The 15385-nt window shown below is 44.4% G+C and overlaps 1 protein-coding gene across 2 annotated transcripts in view; it reads right to left on the bottom strand.

Annotated features, from left to right (window-relative positions):
- The window catches only part of PRICKLE2 (prickle planar cell polarity protein 2), a gene marked incomplete at both ends in the record, with an annotated part of 317401 nt that overhangs the window by 23924 nt on the left and 278092 nt on the right, over positions 1-15385 (bottom strand). For both annotated transcript variants that reach the window (XM_080914845.1, XM_080914846.1), the window contains one exon: positions 9506-10378. In XM_080914845.1, coding sequence (XP_080770971.1) covers positions 9506-10378 — 873 coding nt within the window. The remainder of the gene's footprint in view (positions 1-9505; positions 10379-15385) is intronic.

Raw genomic sequence — 15385 nt, 5'->3', positions numbered from 1 at the left:
CACAGGCCATATGATGCTCAAAAACAAAACAAAACAAAACAAAACAAAAACAAAAACAAAAAACAAAGGCCAAAAAGTGAAAGCCTCAGTCCTTAGGAAAAAAATAAGTGTATAGCACCCTCTCAGAGTGTGGTACACCTAGACCTTAAATCATTAATAATTCAAGAGCTAAGAATATAGCCTTGTGGCAATTTTTGGTATTCAAAAATCATTATGCTTAATCCATACACACCAAGAAAACTCTGACTGCTTCCATGTTATGTTCTGTTCTACATGTACTTTATGCTTATGGTAACTAGTAAGATTTCAATGCAAACTATCAAACCTTTGAAAGAATCAAGTACTGACAAAAATATATTCATATAGTTTTATGCCAAAATGCTTTAAAAAATCTGTACATGTATCTCTCTTTTTAAAATAAAGTTGTAAGAAAAAAAGAATATTTATTAATGTATGTATGTATGTATATGTCATCTCTCAAACCAGTGCTTTGCTTTCCTCCTCTAGAAAAAACAAACTGTCATACAAAATATAGCATTTGATATCAAATTTAGATGGTGGGGCTCTGAGAGGATACGATCAGTTTAGAAGGACAGTCACCAAGGGGAGGAACACAAACAATAGATTAACAGCATTAGACCCACCTTTCCTCTACATATACAACCTAGTTTCTTTTTGAGAACCCTTGTGGTAGTGAGAATAAGAAATATCTCCCATAGTATTTGAACACTTGATTCCCAGTTAGTGGCACTATCTAGAAGAAGTTATGGAATCTTTAGGGGGAAAAATAATGTCATTGGGGGGGCTGGGGTTTGCGGGCTTAGATTTGTTTCACTTCCTGTCTCCCCACCTTACTTCCAGTATCTGGGTAAGAATGTGCTCAGCCAGATCCTTGCTTCTGTTATGCTTTCTCTGATGGTTGGCACACTTCTCACACAATGAGCGCTATCCCTCTGGAAATGTAAGCCAAGATAAACCCTTCCAGAAAATGTTCTTGGTCAAGGTGTCATGTCACACCAGCAGAAAAGTAAGGGGCATAGCCCTCCATCTCCCACAGTAGTAAACTGACTTCACTGCTTGGTTCTGGGCTGGGCATGTGATTCATTCCTTCTGCCCATGGAGGTCAATTTAAGAACTGTTAAGTGATCCAAGTCAGGCCAATGAGATTTAATTCTGGACTTTGGGGTTGGACTGCTAAAAAAAAAAAAGGAAGCTCATATTAGATACTAAGGGATAGGGCCGCCAACAGCTACCTTCACCATTTTATTGCATAACCTAGCAACCTGGCTTCGGCTATGCACACATCTCTCTCCAAACAAAACACCTAGCAACCTGCTGGCAGCTTGGGTTCCCCACTTGCATAGAGCCTCATACCTGCTCCAAACAATGGGACTAAGTTACTTCCATAGCAAATGCCTTGACCACATTCCATTTCTATTCAAACACACCCTGCATCACAAACTTGGACCTATGGGCAAGGAACCCATCCAGTATGATCAAGTTTAGATGCATGACAATAAGGGCAATGGGGTCCTGAAGTCAAGAACCCCCTAATTACCATTTTATGCTTAGGTATAACTAGGCATGTGTATAATTAAAATCATATATGCATTATGGAAAAGGATATGAGGAGTGAGCAAAAATTATATGATACAGTGCCTTGATCACATCCTGTTTCTATTTAAATACATCCTGGAACACAAACTGGGAAATATGGGCAAGGAACCCATCCAGACTGTTACTCAAAATAGAGAATCACCCAAATTATACCCTTAGTAACCGAATACCTCTACCTCCTGAACCCCATAAAGGGAAGCCCCAAACAATAGTCAGGTACAGGGGGCCCACTGTCAATTCTGACAACACACTTATTACTTTCCACAGAGATCCGCCTGCCTCTGCCTCTGCCTCCTGAGTGCTGGGATTAAAGGTGTGTGATAAATAAAGGCATATTTATTCCTTTCTAATCTGTACTATGGCTTTGCTTTTGAATAATTACCTTGCTACCTCATGATCTGTGCGGACTTTTATTTCATTCTAGAGTAAGAACTTGGAAACATACGGTGGAGACCCTGACCGCTGGTAATGCTTACAAACAAGAGTCTATCGGCCAGTACAATGACAGTCCTGAAGTATTCCCCAAGTCTCTCCCAGGCTGGCCCTGGGGCCAATGGATAGCACTCAAGTGGGTTCTAGGTTTTTAAATGTACAACTGTAAATACCATTTCCTGGGCTTGGGTGCTAGACTGAATAAAAAGGAGAAAGAAAACCAAGCCCCAATATTCATCTGCTTCTATTTCCTGACTACGGGTACAATGTGGTCAGTTATCATGAGCCAGGCCTCAGGTGTCGTGAAGTCCAGCTGTCATGATGTCTCTGCTGCACTGGACTATACTCTAGAGCTGTGAGCCAAGATAAAATCTTCCTCCTTTAAGTTGCATTTGCCACAATAGGTCAGAAATTAATAAAAAGAAAGGGCCAGACATTCCCTGAGCATGTCTGAGGTGTGGCCCCTCAAATGGTGCCAACCGGTTAAGGAGGTTTTGCTTAACTGTTTAAATAAAGAAACCAAGCTGGAGAACAGACAGCCCAGTTATACAGAACAGAGGAAATGTTGCACCTCAAGTGCACCATGGGACCGTTTTTGCATTATAAGTATTAAAAATCGTTTCAGACATCCCTGGGAGAGGGAGCTGTGCCAGTGGTTGCTTCAGACTCTGAAAACTGTTGTTTGCAGTTTCTCAGCAACACTGAAAAAATTACCCTCCACCCCGCAGACCCCACACCAGCTATCATAATAAACAATGAGCTGCCCCTTCTCTGCGTGGGGAGATGAGCCTGTCCAAGGGTCCATAGGACACGATGTGCCCCAGATTCGACAAGAAGCCCTTCAGGTCTCTCCTTGGAGCCAGGTCAACCACACAAGCACTCTCTGTTGATTCGGGAACAAGTCAGCAGTTATGAATCAGCCTGGTACTAGTGTTTCACGCGACAATCTTCCTCTGGCTCTAGGACCCCTTTCCTGTGTCACTGCAAGCCTCTGCCTATTTATTTTCTCCTAACACACTGACCTGGCCTTCCTCTTATTTTGAACTTTACCCTGCTTATATCATGGACATTGTAGTCTGGACTGTCTCCTAGGACGTCCACTGAGGCTGCAGTGGCCCTTTGCTAGTTACATGCTCATAAAACTGCTATGGCCAATGTGTCAAAGTGTAGATCAGATGATGTCACCTTGCTCCCTTCTTGGCATAACATTTCAAGGGCTACCCATGTCCCTTGGAGGTCTATGCCTTTAAATTAGCCCCAAATGGCTCAGACCAATCCTGCTCTTGCCCTCCTTACCACAAGGTGTTCCTTTAGTTCATACTTTCCATATCCTTCTAACACAGGGCCTTTGCACATGCTACTCTTTACATGGCTCACAGCCCTTTCCTTATAGTATCTTTTTTTTTTTTCAGGATGCCCTCCGATTGCCCACCCACATCAATATCCCTCCTCTGCATCCCTCTTCAGCCCCATGCTTACCACCTGCAACTTTATACTGCTCATTTGAACGGTTACTTTCAACTTCACTGTATTATGAGTACAGGCAGAGAAGGTCCGGGATTACTTTAGCTTAAGTAGTACATCCTTAGCAGTGCTCATAGGCAGCTGTTTCCTACTGATGCTAGCAGCCACCGACATCCTATAGCCATTTGTAGGGTGCTGGTCACTGTTCTGGATTCTTTACAGGGATTAATTCAATTCCCATAGCAATCCTGACGTGACAATTTAAAGAGGAGGACACTCAAGCAAGACTCGGTAAGCCGGCCTGTGTGCTCACGCAGCCAGCTGTAATCCACAGAGCAGGTACTCAAGCCACATAGGTTGACTGAGTGAGAGGGTTAATGGAGAAGCCATTTTCTCTTTGCCCAGCTCCACGCACCTGGATAGTCCTCTTACCACCTCCTGCAGAAAGTGGCTATTCCTTGAGGACCTTCCTTAGTCACATTCTTCTTCATTAGGATCCCTCAACAGGGTCATCTCATAGTCTATAGATGTCCAGAAGCAATGATTTATGACAGAGGCCTCCAGTCCCAACACCATCTCTGCCACACTCTTGGGTCCAATGTAGAACTTAGCCCTTGACCCCTAACTTGTCACTTGGCCTTATTCCATTATCTCATTTGTGATTCCTGCCTGGGCACCAATACCCTGGACTTCCCTGTCGTCCTAAGGCTGACTAATCTTGGCACATCATCGATGACCCCTCTACCTTGGCTTTATTGCATGCCTGTGCTCTTAGGCTTCATTACCAGGGTCAGACTGACACACACAAAACAGCCTGAGTGGGGGAGGGAGACCTCGTTCCTCCAGATAAAATCACTTTGGCGCAAACCCTCTGGCGGTAATCATGGCCCTTCTTGTGAGGACATGTATCAGGGCAGTCTGGCACACCTGGGTTCAAGCCTTTGCCACTTGTTAGAACTTAGATGGAAGAAATGGAAACTTCTATTTGTCTACGCCTTGAGTGTCAGCAATTGACAACTTCTATGAACATTGGAGTCTAATCGGTGAAGTGGATGTGGTGCTAACATATTTCTGAGGGCTGTGAGCTTTCAGAAGTATGGTGCATGTAAAGTTGTCAGCATGTTGGCTCATGGGCAGTGGTCTGCTTCAACCAACATTATTACTGTGAGTAGTTTCAAATGCTATTTGGGCAGAGCAGGGTTAAGGCGCTTCCCAACGCTTTCATGCTGCTGATTACACGGTGGTAACTGTGCTTTCCTGAGTCAGACAGTGGTAGCAGACAGCAGGGACTGTGTTTTCCATACAGAAGGGCGTGCACACTCCCAGTTCTAAACAATCTGGGCAGTGCCAGGGCCCAGATCAGACGCTGGCAAGTGGCTGAGTTGAGCTTTTATAAAGATCTGTTTTAAAGAACAATGTTGTCCACAAAGGATCATGCTGTCTGCCAGATTAAACACTGAGCTTGCTCAATAGCATGAGTTACCATCCTCAGAAGGAAAAAGAAATCCATTATCTTGAACCAAGCTTCAGAGGCATAACCAAAGAGGTTAGTGAATTATACCTGTAACTCAGTCTATGACTCTAAGGCTTAAAAATACATGGATGGTTTAGATCATTGTCTCCTCAAAAGACTACTAAATATTCTGGCAGACTTCAAATGCATGACTGAGGATTTGCAAAGAGCAGACCTGCTTTCTTCGTCTTTCAAAGTGTATCTTCAGTGTAGGACTATGTAGGGCAGGATGTAAAGGCCACTTATGCAGTGCTGCAGGGAGGACCAGACGTGTGCATGTAATAATAGCTCCAGCTTTTCTACCTTGCTGCCATGGCTGGTAGTCCCAAGAAAAAAATCAAGGGCACCAAACTATGTTCTTTAACTCCCTGTTTTATATATCACCCCCTGCTTCTTGGGGAAGGATGAGGCCACAGGGACACATACACCAAACCCACACACTAGTGGGCACCAGGAAAAGGGTACAACCCTGTCATCATATAATGTGTTTTGGAGGAAAAGGAACAACACAAACTTTCCAGTAACCATTACAGAGGGTCATATGTATTTCTGTAATTGAATTGCACCTATAGTTTAATTTTCCAAAAATGTCACAAAGGAAGTATTAATAGTTATTAAATTTTAGAAAAACAAACAAACAAACAAAAACCAGACCTTAGAGAGTTTAGTGACTTGTCTTAAAGCTGCAGGACAAATTAGGTATGATAGCAGAAGACTGCAATGCCAGCTGCTCAGGAGGCTGAGGCAGGAGGATTATGAATCAAGCCCTGCCTGGGTAATTGAGTGAGACCTTTCCTCAAATAATCAGTGACAAGAAAAAGCAGGCAGAAGCACACACAGCTCAGTGGTAGAGCACTTGTGCCGTGCTGGTGTCAGGCCTGGGCTCAACCCCTAGTCACACATGTGAAAATAAGTAAAAAGAGGATCTGAACCTAGAGACCATAAGAGACATAGCTCAGTGGGGAGACTGTTCCCAAAGCCCCTCGGTTCAGTGGCCAGAACTGGGTGTGGGAGCATACTCCTGTGATTCCAGCACTAGGAGGCAGGAGAGTCCGAAATTCAAGGTCATTCACAACTATATAATGAATTTGAGGTCACCCTGGGATACACAAGACCCTATCTAAAACATACAAAGAAACACATAAATACTTTTAAGGAAATTAACAATGGCACCAGAAACTGCCAGCCCACTATTTTAAACTAGTGGTTGAAAATCCATAAAACTGAGGTCTGTCTAAGAGCTCCCGAGACTGGCAGTGGGATTAGTCCCCCTCCCCATACCACAGTCCTTTCATCTAGCAGGGCTACCATGAGCCTCTAATGCAATTTAAATTAATGAAAAGGAAATTTAAATTGCGGTCCATGGCTGCTGCACTTGTGATGGCTCATCTTGGCTGTCAGCTTGACTGAGCCTGGGCTTAACTGAAACCCGAGCTGCTGGGCACTCCTGGGAGAAATTTCTGGATCAGGTTATTTGAAGTAGGAAGACTCACTCTAAATGTAGGTGGCGTGTTCTGGCGGAAGCTCAGAAGAAAAGATATGGAAGAAGGAAACTTGGCTCTTTGCCTCTTTGCCTCACGTTCAGTTTACCTGTCCTGTGGTTGTGACATTCCATTGCAAGTGCTATGACCAGTTTCTTTGGAAATGCAACGTAGGCTGAAGACCAGCAGCTGTTCAGGTATTGGCCAGGCCTTTAGCACCAGATTGAGACTGCTCAGACATTCAGCCTTGTGGACTGAACAACTCCTGGGTTCTCAGCCTTTCCAATGTGAGACAATCATGGCTGGACTATCTGAACTGCATTCTGTAAGCTAGCCTAATAACTCCCTACACCCTCCTGTGCGTGTGTGTGTGTGTGTGTGTGTGTGTGTGTGTGTGTGTGTGTGTGTGTTTGCATGTATCAGTTCTGTTCCTTAAGAGAACCCTGACTGATGAAGCACTTATACCTTGCTTGTAGGCCAATGGCCTGTGATGTTACTGATTAATCTTAATCTAATTTGAATAGTTACAGAGGGGGCTACTAGCTACCATATTAGACAGTGCTAACATTTGGAAACTTTGTTCTCAGCCTCCTCACACATGGCTCAGTGTTTCCGAAATCAGAGGCAGGGGGACCCTGTCACTGATGATCCTCTAAGAATCATAGGAGTAAACACCCATCACCTCTTCCTTAGTAGTGGAGACTGTGTTCGTCCTTCCTTCCTTCCTTCCTTCCTTCCTTTTCAGATTCCTGTATTTTGACCCCTGGCTTCCTCATAAGGTCCCCTATGTGAGACAGTTTTTGTCACAACAGACAAGCCCAGAACAGTTGTTGGAAGACAAAGGGCACACATCATAATGACAAGGAGCTGAGGAGAAACAGTTTCTTGTGCACTGCCTCTGTTGAGCTGTGCTACAGAGAGCCTGGGGAGGAGGCTGAAGAGCACACATCTTAATCCCATGTCCCAGTGGTCTTGCCTAGGAAACCCAGTCTCAGAGGTGGAAGTACATATTTACCTATCGTCCTCTTAAATGATTACAGCATGGATACCCCCAGGCAGCCCTCACTGCACTGACTGTTTCTACAATGTCAGGGAAGATGCTTATTCACCAATGTCCCGTTTGTTTCTAGCTGAAACATGGGGGGATGTGGGAGGGGGAGGAAGAGCTGAGCTCTGTCTTCTGGGACAAGTGGGAACCCAGTAAAAACATTTGAGGAGAGAGAAAAGGTAAAACTCATTGTATAGACAGCCTATCACTCAGGCTTTTGTTTGTCTAAGAGAGAGTTTAAATGAATCCTGCATCTTTAAAAACTCTGTATTTTTAACTGCTATGAAAGTTCTATTCAAATGGGGCTCATACGGTGGTGGCTGCAGCAGGATTAAGAAAAAGCACGGCCCTGAAGTCAAGAGCACCATCTTGTCCCCTCTCTAGAACACTTGGTCAGTAGCCAGTCTTGGATGGCTTTAGATGGAGAGTCACGTTTAGGTGTGCACCCTATTATCTAGTTGTATAACTATTAGTTGTGCACCCGCCAAGCTCCATGGCACAGTTCCATGCTCATGGTTACTCAGACAATCCTGATGAGCACTCTGTGGGTCCCAAAACAAAACACAAAGATGCAAATATGGAAAGGGACCTAGAGGAAAGAAGGGAAGTTAGCAGGAGTGGGAGGGGCACAAGAGTAATCAGAATACACTCTGCACATGTACAAAATGGTAATTTTTAAAAGCTGGGCAATCCTTAAACCTTCAAGTTCTGATTTTCCTAACTTAGAAATAAGAAAAACACTGTTTCCCCCTTGTAGTATTGGGGCAATTAAATTAATAGCTAATATTTGTGTTACGCTCAGAACAATGGCTGACACTGTGTGTGTTAGCTAAAATAGTCATGTTATAATAACCCATCAGATGGCACTAACAGTTTTACCACCTATAGCCCAGCCCAAGGATGCCTAACCCATGGCCTACACGGCTTCCTGAATGCCAGGAGAGCTATGAATATGGCTTGATACACTAGTAGATGTCATTATGTAGCAAGGTCAAAGTGTTGTCGATTCCACACACATTAGAGTGTGGGGCCTGCGTGAAGGTGCACCCATGACTCTGGTTATTAGAGGGCAGACATTCAGTACATCCTAGAGCATTCTTACCAAGGTACAGACTAACGCGTGGCTCTGCTGGACTTGACTGAAATACTCCCGACAAGTGACTCAGCAGCTGAGTCTTAAACAGCACCCTGGCTGGTTTCCACACCCTGAGTAATAAGACAAGCACACGGAACATGCACTGGGATAGTAAAACCATGGTCATCTGTCTTATCTCTACAGCCTCCTGGAAAGCTGTTGGGGAGGGTATCCTGTGGTCTACCTCCCTCCTGTTCATCTTAATCAGCCTGCTTCCTTATCTGTTTATATGTATATATACATATACATATTTATTTGTATATCTTTGAGATACAGGGTTCAGAAGACTCTTGGAAACTGGGAAACACCAGGCTGGGGCACTTATATTCCAAGTTGTGTGGTAAATACCATCACCACCTTACAGTTATTCTTTCCCATGAATGCTGCTGGCCAGCATGATCCCTTACCCACAGGCACACTTTCAACTTATATATCCTCTACCCCCCACACACACATTACTCCTCTCTAGTAGCCCAAAGGCAATGAGGGTGGACATGGTAGGATGACAAATCCGTCTGAATGTCACCATAAGAAACTGACTTGCCACATAATCTCCAGAGTCCCATGGGGTAAACTGAAGCCAGGTCTCTCAGAAGATACCATTCTTCTCTTGGCTCCTCCCCTTCACTGGGAGTATCTGCTCCCCCACCCCTTTACACCTCACTATACATCACCGGCATCCGACTTTGGACTCAGGCTTTCTCTATATTCCATCAAAGACAGAAGCTAACTGACATGGGGGTTGACCTTTCTCAGCAGCCAGCTGGAGGAGGCCATTGTATAGAAAGACACTGAATTACTCAAGACCAGCCTACCTGTTACATTTGACAGGGCCAGTGATTCCATAGAGCCACGAGGAGTCTGTTCTGTGGGTGTCATGTCCTCTGTGTACTTCAGGGAACTGAGTGGACGACGGGGCCGGCACTGCTGAGTAGATATGCCACCTTCTTCTTCCTCCTCCTCCTCATACTTGGGAACTGGGATGCTGCCTCGGGTTTCACTAAAGCTTTGGTTGGACATATCGCTGTAGCTTTCCTGGGACATCATCCTCCCTGGGTAATAGTCCTCACGACATTCCTGGATAAAGCTGCCACCATGTCCCTTCATGGCCATTGATGAGTTTCTCTTGGGGTTGCTGAAGTGCTTGGCCCACGCGTCAGGTTGGGCTCCTGCTCCCTGCCCTCCTGGACTGTATGATGTTCTGATGTTGCACTGGCTAAGAAGCTGCAAAGGACTCTGGGATTGGTTCTGCTCCATCTTGTTCCCATAATGGAAGGGTTCATCCCGGCTCCTCCAAATGGGGTCCCGGTTGAGGCTAGGTGTCTGGCTGGACAGGCTGAGGAGATCCATCTGCACTGACAGGGGGTCCACATCAGCTGAGAGCCGGTTGGAACTCACCTGCAGCTGGCTGTGCTGGCTCAGCATGGTTTCCTCTGTCTTGCCCTTGTTCTTGCCGATTTTGGCACTGCGGCGAGACTCTTTGGCTCTGGCATTCTGGAAGGCTGAATCAGACGAGTCAGAGCCATTGGGGTCCTCTCCAGCACTACAGGCCCGTGAACAGAATATCTGGCCTTGCTTTGGGAGGAATGGCCGCCCCAGGAGAGATTTCTTACAGTGAGCACAGCAGAAGCAGGTCTCCGTAGCATGCCAGTGTTGGCCGTCATAGGTCATTTGACCTTGGTCAATTCCTAAGAAGCAGGAGACAGAAAGGAGGCTGAGGAGCTGACTGAGCACCGCCACACCACGGGAAACATCACATCACAAAAGACACTATGCCATCAGACCCAGTAAATCAGTGTCCACACCCTGTTACAACATAGTCTACTAGTCAGCAGACTTTCCAGCTTCCCTTGCTGGAAGCATGGGGAATCTAGATCAGAACAGCTTAGCCCTGAATTCTGCCAGAGATATATTTTCCCCAAATAGCAACAGAAGTTGAACATCCCTAATCGAAAAAATCCAATCTCAAAATGCTTCAAAAGCCAAAATTTTGGTGTCAACAAGATGCTGCAAGCAGAAAATTCTGTATAATAAAACTGCTTCATACATAAAAAGTATTTAAGATGGAATATAAAAATATCTTGAGATTCTATGCACAAGCTCTATAGGAAATATAAATGAGGTTCATGTTTAGACTTAGATCCTCTCCCTCAAGTACCTCATTATAGAATGCATGGTTCTAAAGGCTGAACTAATTCTGCTCCAAACCATGTTAGCTGAGAGATAGTCCATTTATGAAAATACAAATCTGATAAAGCTCTTGATTGTATGAGGTGAGTTTCTACCATTATTTCTTTTATTTATATTTTCCAGATGAGGAAATGGAGACACAGAAGGTTAATGACTTGCCTAAGGTAATAGGATTAGGTATCAGAGACCAGGTCTGTGCTCAGAAGTCTCACTCTGAACAACTATAACAATCCTGTCTTCTCAACTCAGGTATTTGATGAGCTGTCTCAAGAGACTTATGGCCACAACTGATGGCAGCCTTGGCTGCTTCTCCACTTTTTCCAATAGTATTCATTCTCCCTTACATTGTACCATCATATGCATGTACATTAATTACTTATCTCTTTCACAGAATGTAGTGTTCTATAAAGACAGGGTCAGAAGTTTCCATGGTATTTCCAGAACCTGTGTAAAAGCTTTTCCTACCAATAGTAGGTAAATAGATGAACTGTATCACCACTCAATCAATCAAAGGGGAGTTACTGAAGCAGATTGTTGGATGCTGTAGTGTAAGTATCTGTTTCTGCCTCAGACTCTATGCTCAGTTCCCAACACCCACCATGCTTGTAAGAAGTAGGATCACTGGAGAGCTACGTAGATCATGAAGGTTCTGCCCATATGAGTGAATTAATATCCTTATGAATATTAAGCTTGTTCATCCTTTCTGCCATTTGGGGACACAGCAAGAGGTAGGCTCTGAGCCTGAAAGTAGATCTTCCCAGACCCCAAATATGCCAGGTCCTCTATGGTGGCTTTCACATTCTCTAGACGTGTAAGGAATGTTTCCACTACTTAGAAACTGCCCAGTTTGTGGTCCTGAATAAACAAAATCAGTGGAAAGAAAAAGTAGTGGGATTCAATTCTTGGTGGGAAAAATCGTGCTGACTCTTGATAAGGAAAGACCATGGGCGTGTTTGTAAAAGATGATGTCATCTCATTGGTGCACACCCTTCACTTAATGTCATCAGGAGAGGAAGAGGCCCAGTTCCTCCAGGTCAGGACTCTGCTAGGAGTGGCTCTATGTGCTAGGAACCCCCCCCACACACTTATTCATTCTGCTCTTGTTTCTCACTATTTCCTCTGCCCTTTTTTGATGGAAAGAGTCTTGTTCCTGAGGATGCCATCCCTATGCCAAGCTATTAGCTTGGGGCATTGAAATCACCTTTAGAACAAACTATGACTAGTAATCAACAGTATCTCCTAGTCCTGGGGTCTAATCTAGGGATGGCTCATGGCCAGCATCAGGATAATGAGAGGGTCACCTAGGGCTTCTGAGAATAATACAATAGGCTATAAGCAAGCAGTCCCTGCCCCAGGGACAGTCGATTCGACCCATAGGATTCCTTGGTCAGGAACAGATCTCATGAGACTGTCAATGCATGATGATAAAGATCTCTTCAAGAAGACAGTACACAAATGAAGATCCACTTTTAGTGGCCAGAATTCCACAGCCTGGCTTTCCAAGGTGTGACTTCCAGATACTTGTCTAACGAGGGATAAGCAAAAATTGACGAAGAAAGAATTTCAGAAACCAATGTGCTGCAGGAAGCAGCTTATCCCTAGTTGGCTCTGGCTCTGGCTCTGCCCAGGGATAGGCAAGAAAGAGGCAAATTCTTCTCTTACTTGATGTTCTCCAAAGTGGGAAAGGAAGTGTCACTTCATTTAGGATAATAAGAGGGAGATTTTATGAGAAAAAGAGCTATTTAAGGGCAACCCCAATTGAGAAGGCCACTTTGAGACTCAACTCTACCCTCATGATCACCAGAATTCCCAGGTATATTGAGGAAGGAAAGCTGAGGTGAGGCTGGAAATAGACATCTCTAGGCTGGAGCTCCTGCCTAGGCCTATCGGAGAAGCACTGGGCTATGCAGGGATGCAGGAAATGTAGAGTGGGGCCAATTCAGCTCCACTACTTCTAGGGAGCTGTAAAACTGCCAGAATCCATCTGTTGGGGTTGAGTCTTAGTTCTGTGCTTTCTGTTGGTGTGGTTCCAGGCAAGTGGTTTCACTTCTAGGCCTTGCTTTCCTCAGAGAGGCACAGAGATGAACTTCTATTGTTGTGAGTGACTATGTAGAGAGCTTAATCCCAAGTTATTGAAATTGCCAGTCCTTCAGTTTGATTAGGTCTAAAAGCCTAGTTCTCTCTTTGCAGAAGGCCACTGTCTAGATGCTGTCCAAAAACATCCCGAGACTGTACAGCCTTCTCTTTCGTCCTCTGCAGTTTTTCTTCTGTATGTCAAGAGTCCTGAGAGCTCATTTTGGTATCTTCAGGTACCAGGGATCATTGACTACAGGCAGTTACTTAGTATGGTATCCCACAGCTGTGTCCTTGCTCCCTCTCTTGGAAGGGAGGGTCCTCTGCCCTGTCCACCACTATGCTGCAAGGGAATGTCCTCAGAGGTATCAGAGGAAGGCCAAGCTTTCTGGGATAGGACCCCACTGGACAGGGTGGGAAGAGGCAGGAGTGAGGGGGAGGCAGATTACAAAGCAGCCCAGCAAGCAACTGAACATTGCCTCTGATAAACATCATGAATGTCAGATGGCGTGCTGAACTGCTCCTGAACTCCAAACATCTGGAAAAGGGCTCTATATTCAACATCTAAGCATGTCTTCTTAAAACATCTCCCCTCTAAGCCCTTTAAGCACTTCTCTAAAGGAGCAGGCATCTGCAGCCACCATAGCCTTGTCTGTTTATAGGACTGTTTACTCTGCTATGTACAAGCAAGAGTCCTGTTGCCCTGGCAACGACTGCCTGATGTAGGATCTGCTCTGAGCAGCTGCATAAATATGGAATACATAATATATTTGTACAATATTGTCAGAAGTGTGGCATTGAAGACTGAGGTATACATGATCCATAAAACAGGATCTTGCTGCCCTAGAGAAATTACATTTTGCAGAAAAGTAGCCTTTAAGAACCCAGGGATGGTAACTTTAACTATAGCAGCAGACAGACTGCAGGCAGGGAAATATGGATGGGTGCCTTTTATGGATTCAAGAGAGAAGGGGGGGATGCCAATAAAAGCTGTGGAGAGCTGAATGAAGACAGAAGACAGAGAGAGAGGGGCCATCTGAGGTACACATGATCTCGTCGCCAGTGAATTTCTCTCTCCTAAACTTCTGGCAGAAAAAACTACAAGTAGCCATCTGTGACAAGGCTTATGGCCTCTGTGGAAAAAGAAAGGATGCAGAAAAGCTATCAAGAAGGTGGTGTCGATACTGTGGGTTAAGCAGCACTGTGGGTAAGTCCTGACTAGCAGACTTAAGCCTGTGCATTCACAACCTGGGGTCCATACATGACACCACTGTTCCTGCTATGGTCCCACCCACCTTCCTGCCTTACTTGTCCAGAAGGCATAGAGTTAGAGAAAGGGAATGTGGGGGAAAGGGTCTTGCCATCACCGAAGTCCAGAAGGCAATGTAAGTCTATCATTTCTGATGAATCCTAGGGGAAAAACTGTTTCTTTTGGGTTCATTTCTGGGTCTTTGATTCTATTCCATGATCTACCTGCTTGTCTCATGTGGTTTTTATCACGACTGATCTGTAATACAGCTTGAGGTCAGGGATGGCGATTCCCCCAGAAGTTTTTTTATTGTTGAGAATACTTTTCGCTATTTTGAGGGTTTTATTATTCCAAATGAATTTGCAAATTGCTCTTTCTAACTGTGAAGAATTGAGTTGGAATTTTGATGGGGATTGCACTGAATCTATAGATTGCTTTTGGCAAGATGGCCATTTTTACTGTGTTGATCCTTCCAGTCCATGAACATGGGAGATCTTCCCACCTTCTGAGGTTTTCTTCAATTTCCTTCTTTAGAGACATGAAGTTCTTGTCATACAGGTCTTTCACTTGCTTGGTTAGGGTCATAACAAGGTATTTTATATTCTTTGTGACTATTGTAAAGGGTGTTGATTCTCTAATTTCTTTCTCAGCCTGTTTATTCTTTGAGTAGAGGGAGGGTACTGATTTGTTTGAATTAATTTTATAACCAGCTACATTGCTGAAGTTGTTTATCAGCTTTAGGAGTTCTCTGGTAGAATTTTTGGGGTCATGTAAGTATACTATCATTGGCAAGCCAGGACCGATAAGATTCCATCCAAAGGAACTGATTTGGAAACTGGTATAACCAATTCCTTCTTCCTTTTGGGAATGCAAGTGTTAAGATATATAATAAGTAAGATAGTAATGAATAACTAGAGAAGCATCTCAGTCACCATGTGAAGATCACTTGCTCCCAAAAGATGCCAAAAGAAGGTAAACTAAGGGCTGGAGAGATGGCTCAGAGGTTATGAGCACTGTCTCTTCTTCCAGAGGTCCAAAGTTCAATTCTCAGAAACCTCATGGTGGCTTACAACCACTTGTAGTGGGATCTGATTCTCTCTTCTGGTGTGTCTGAAGACAGCTACAGTGTACTCATATACATAAAAAAATAAATCTTTAGAAGGCAAACTGAACTGACACAGGA

This window comes from Micromys minutus, assembly GCF_963924665.1.
Source record: "Micromys minutus genome assembly, chromosome: 3".
Classification (NCBI taxonomy): domain Eukaryota; kingdom Metazoa; phylum Chordata; class Mammalia; order Rodentia; family Muridae; genus Micromys; species Micromys minutus.
This window is presented reverse-complemented; position numbering and strand designations above follow the sequence as displayed.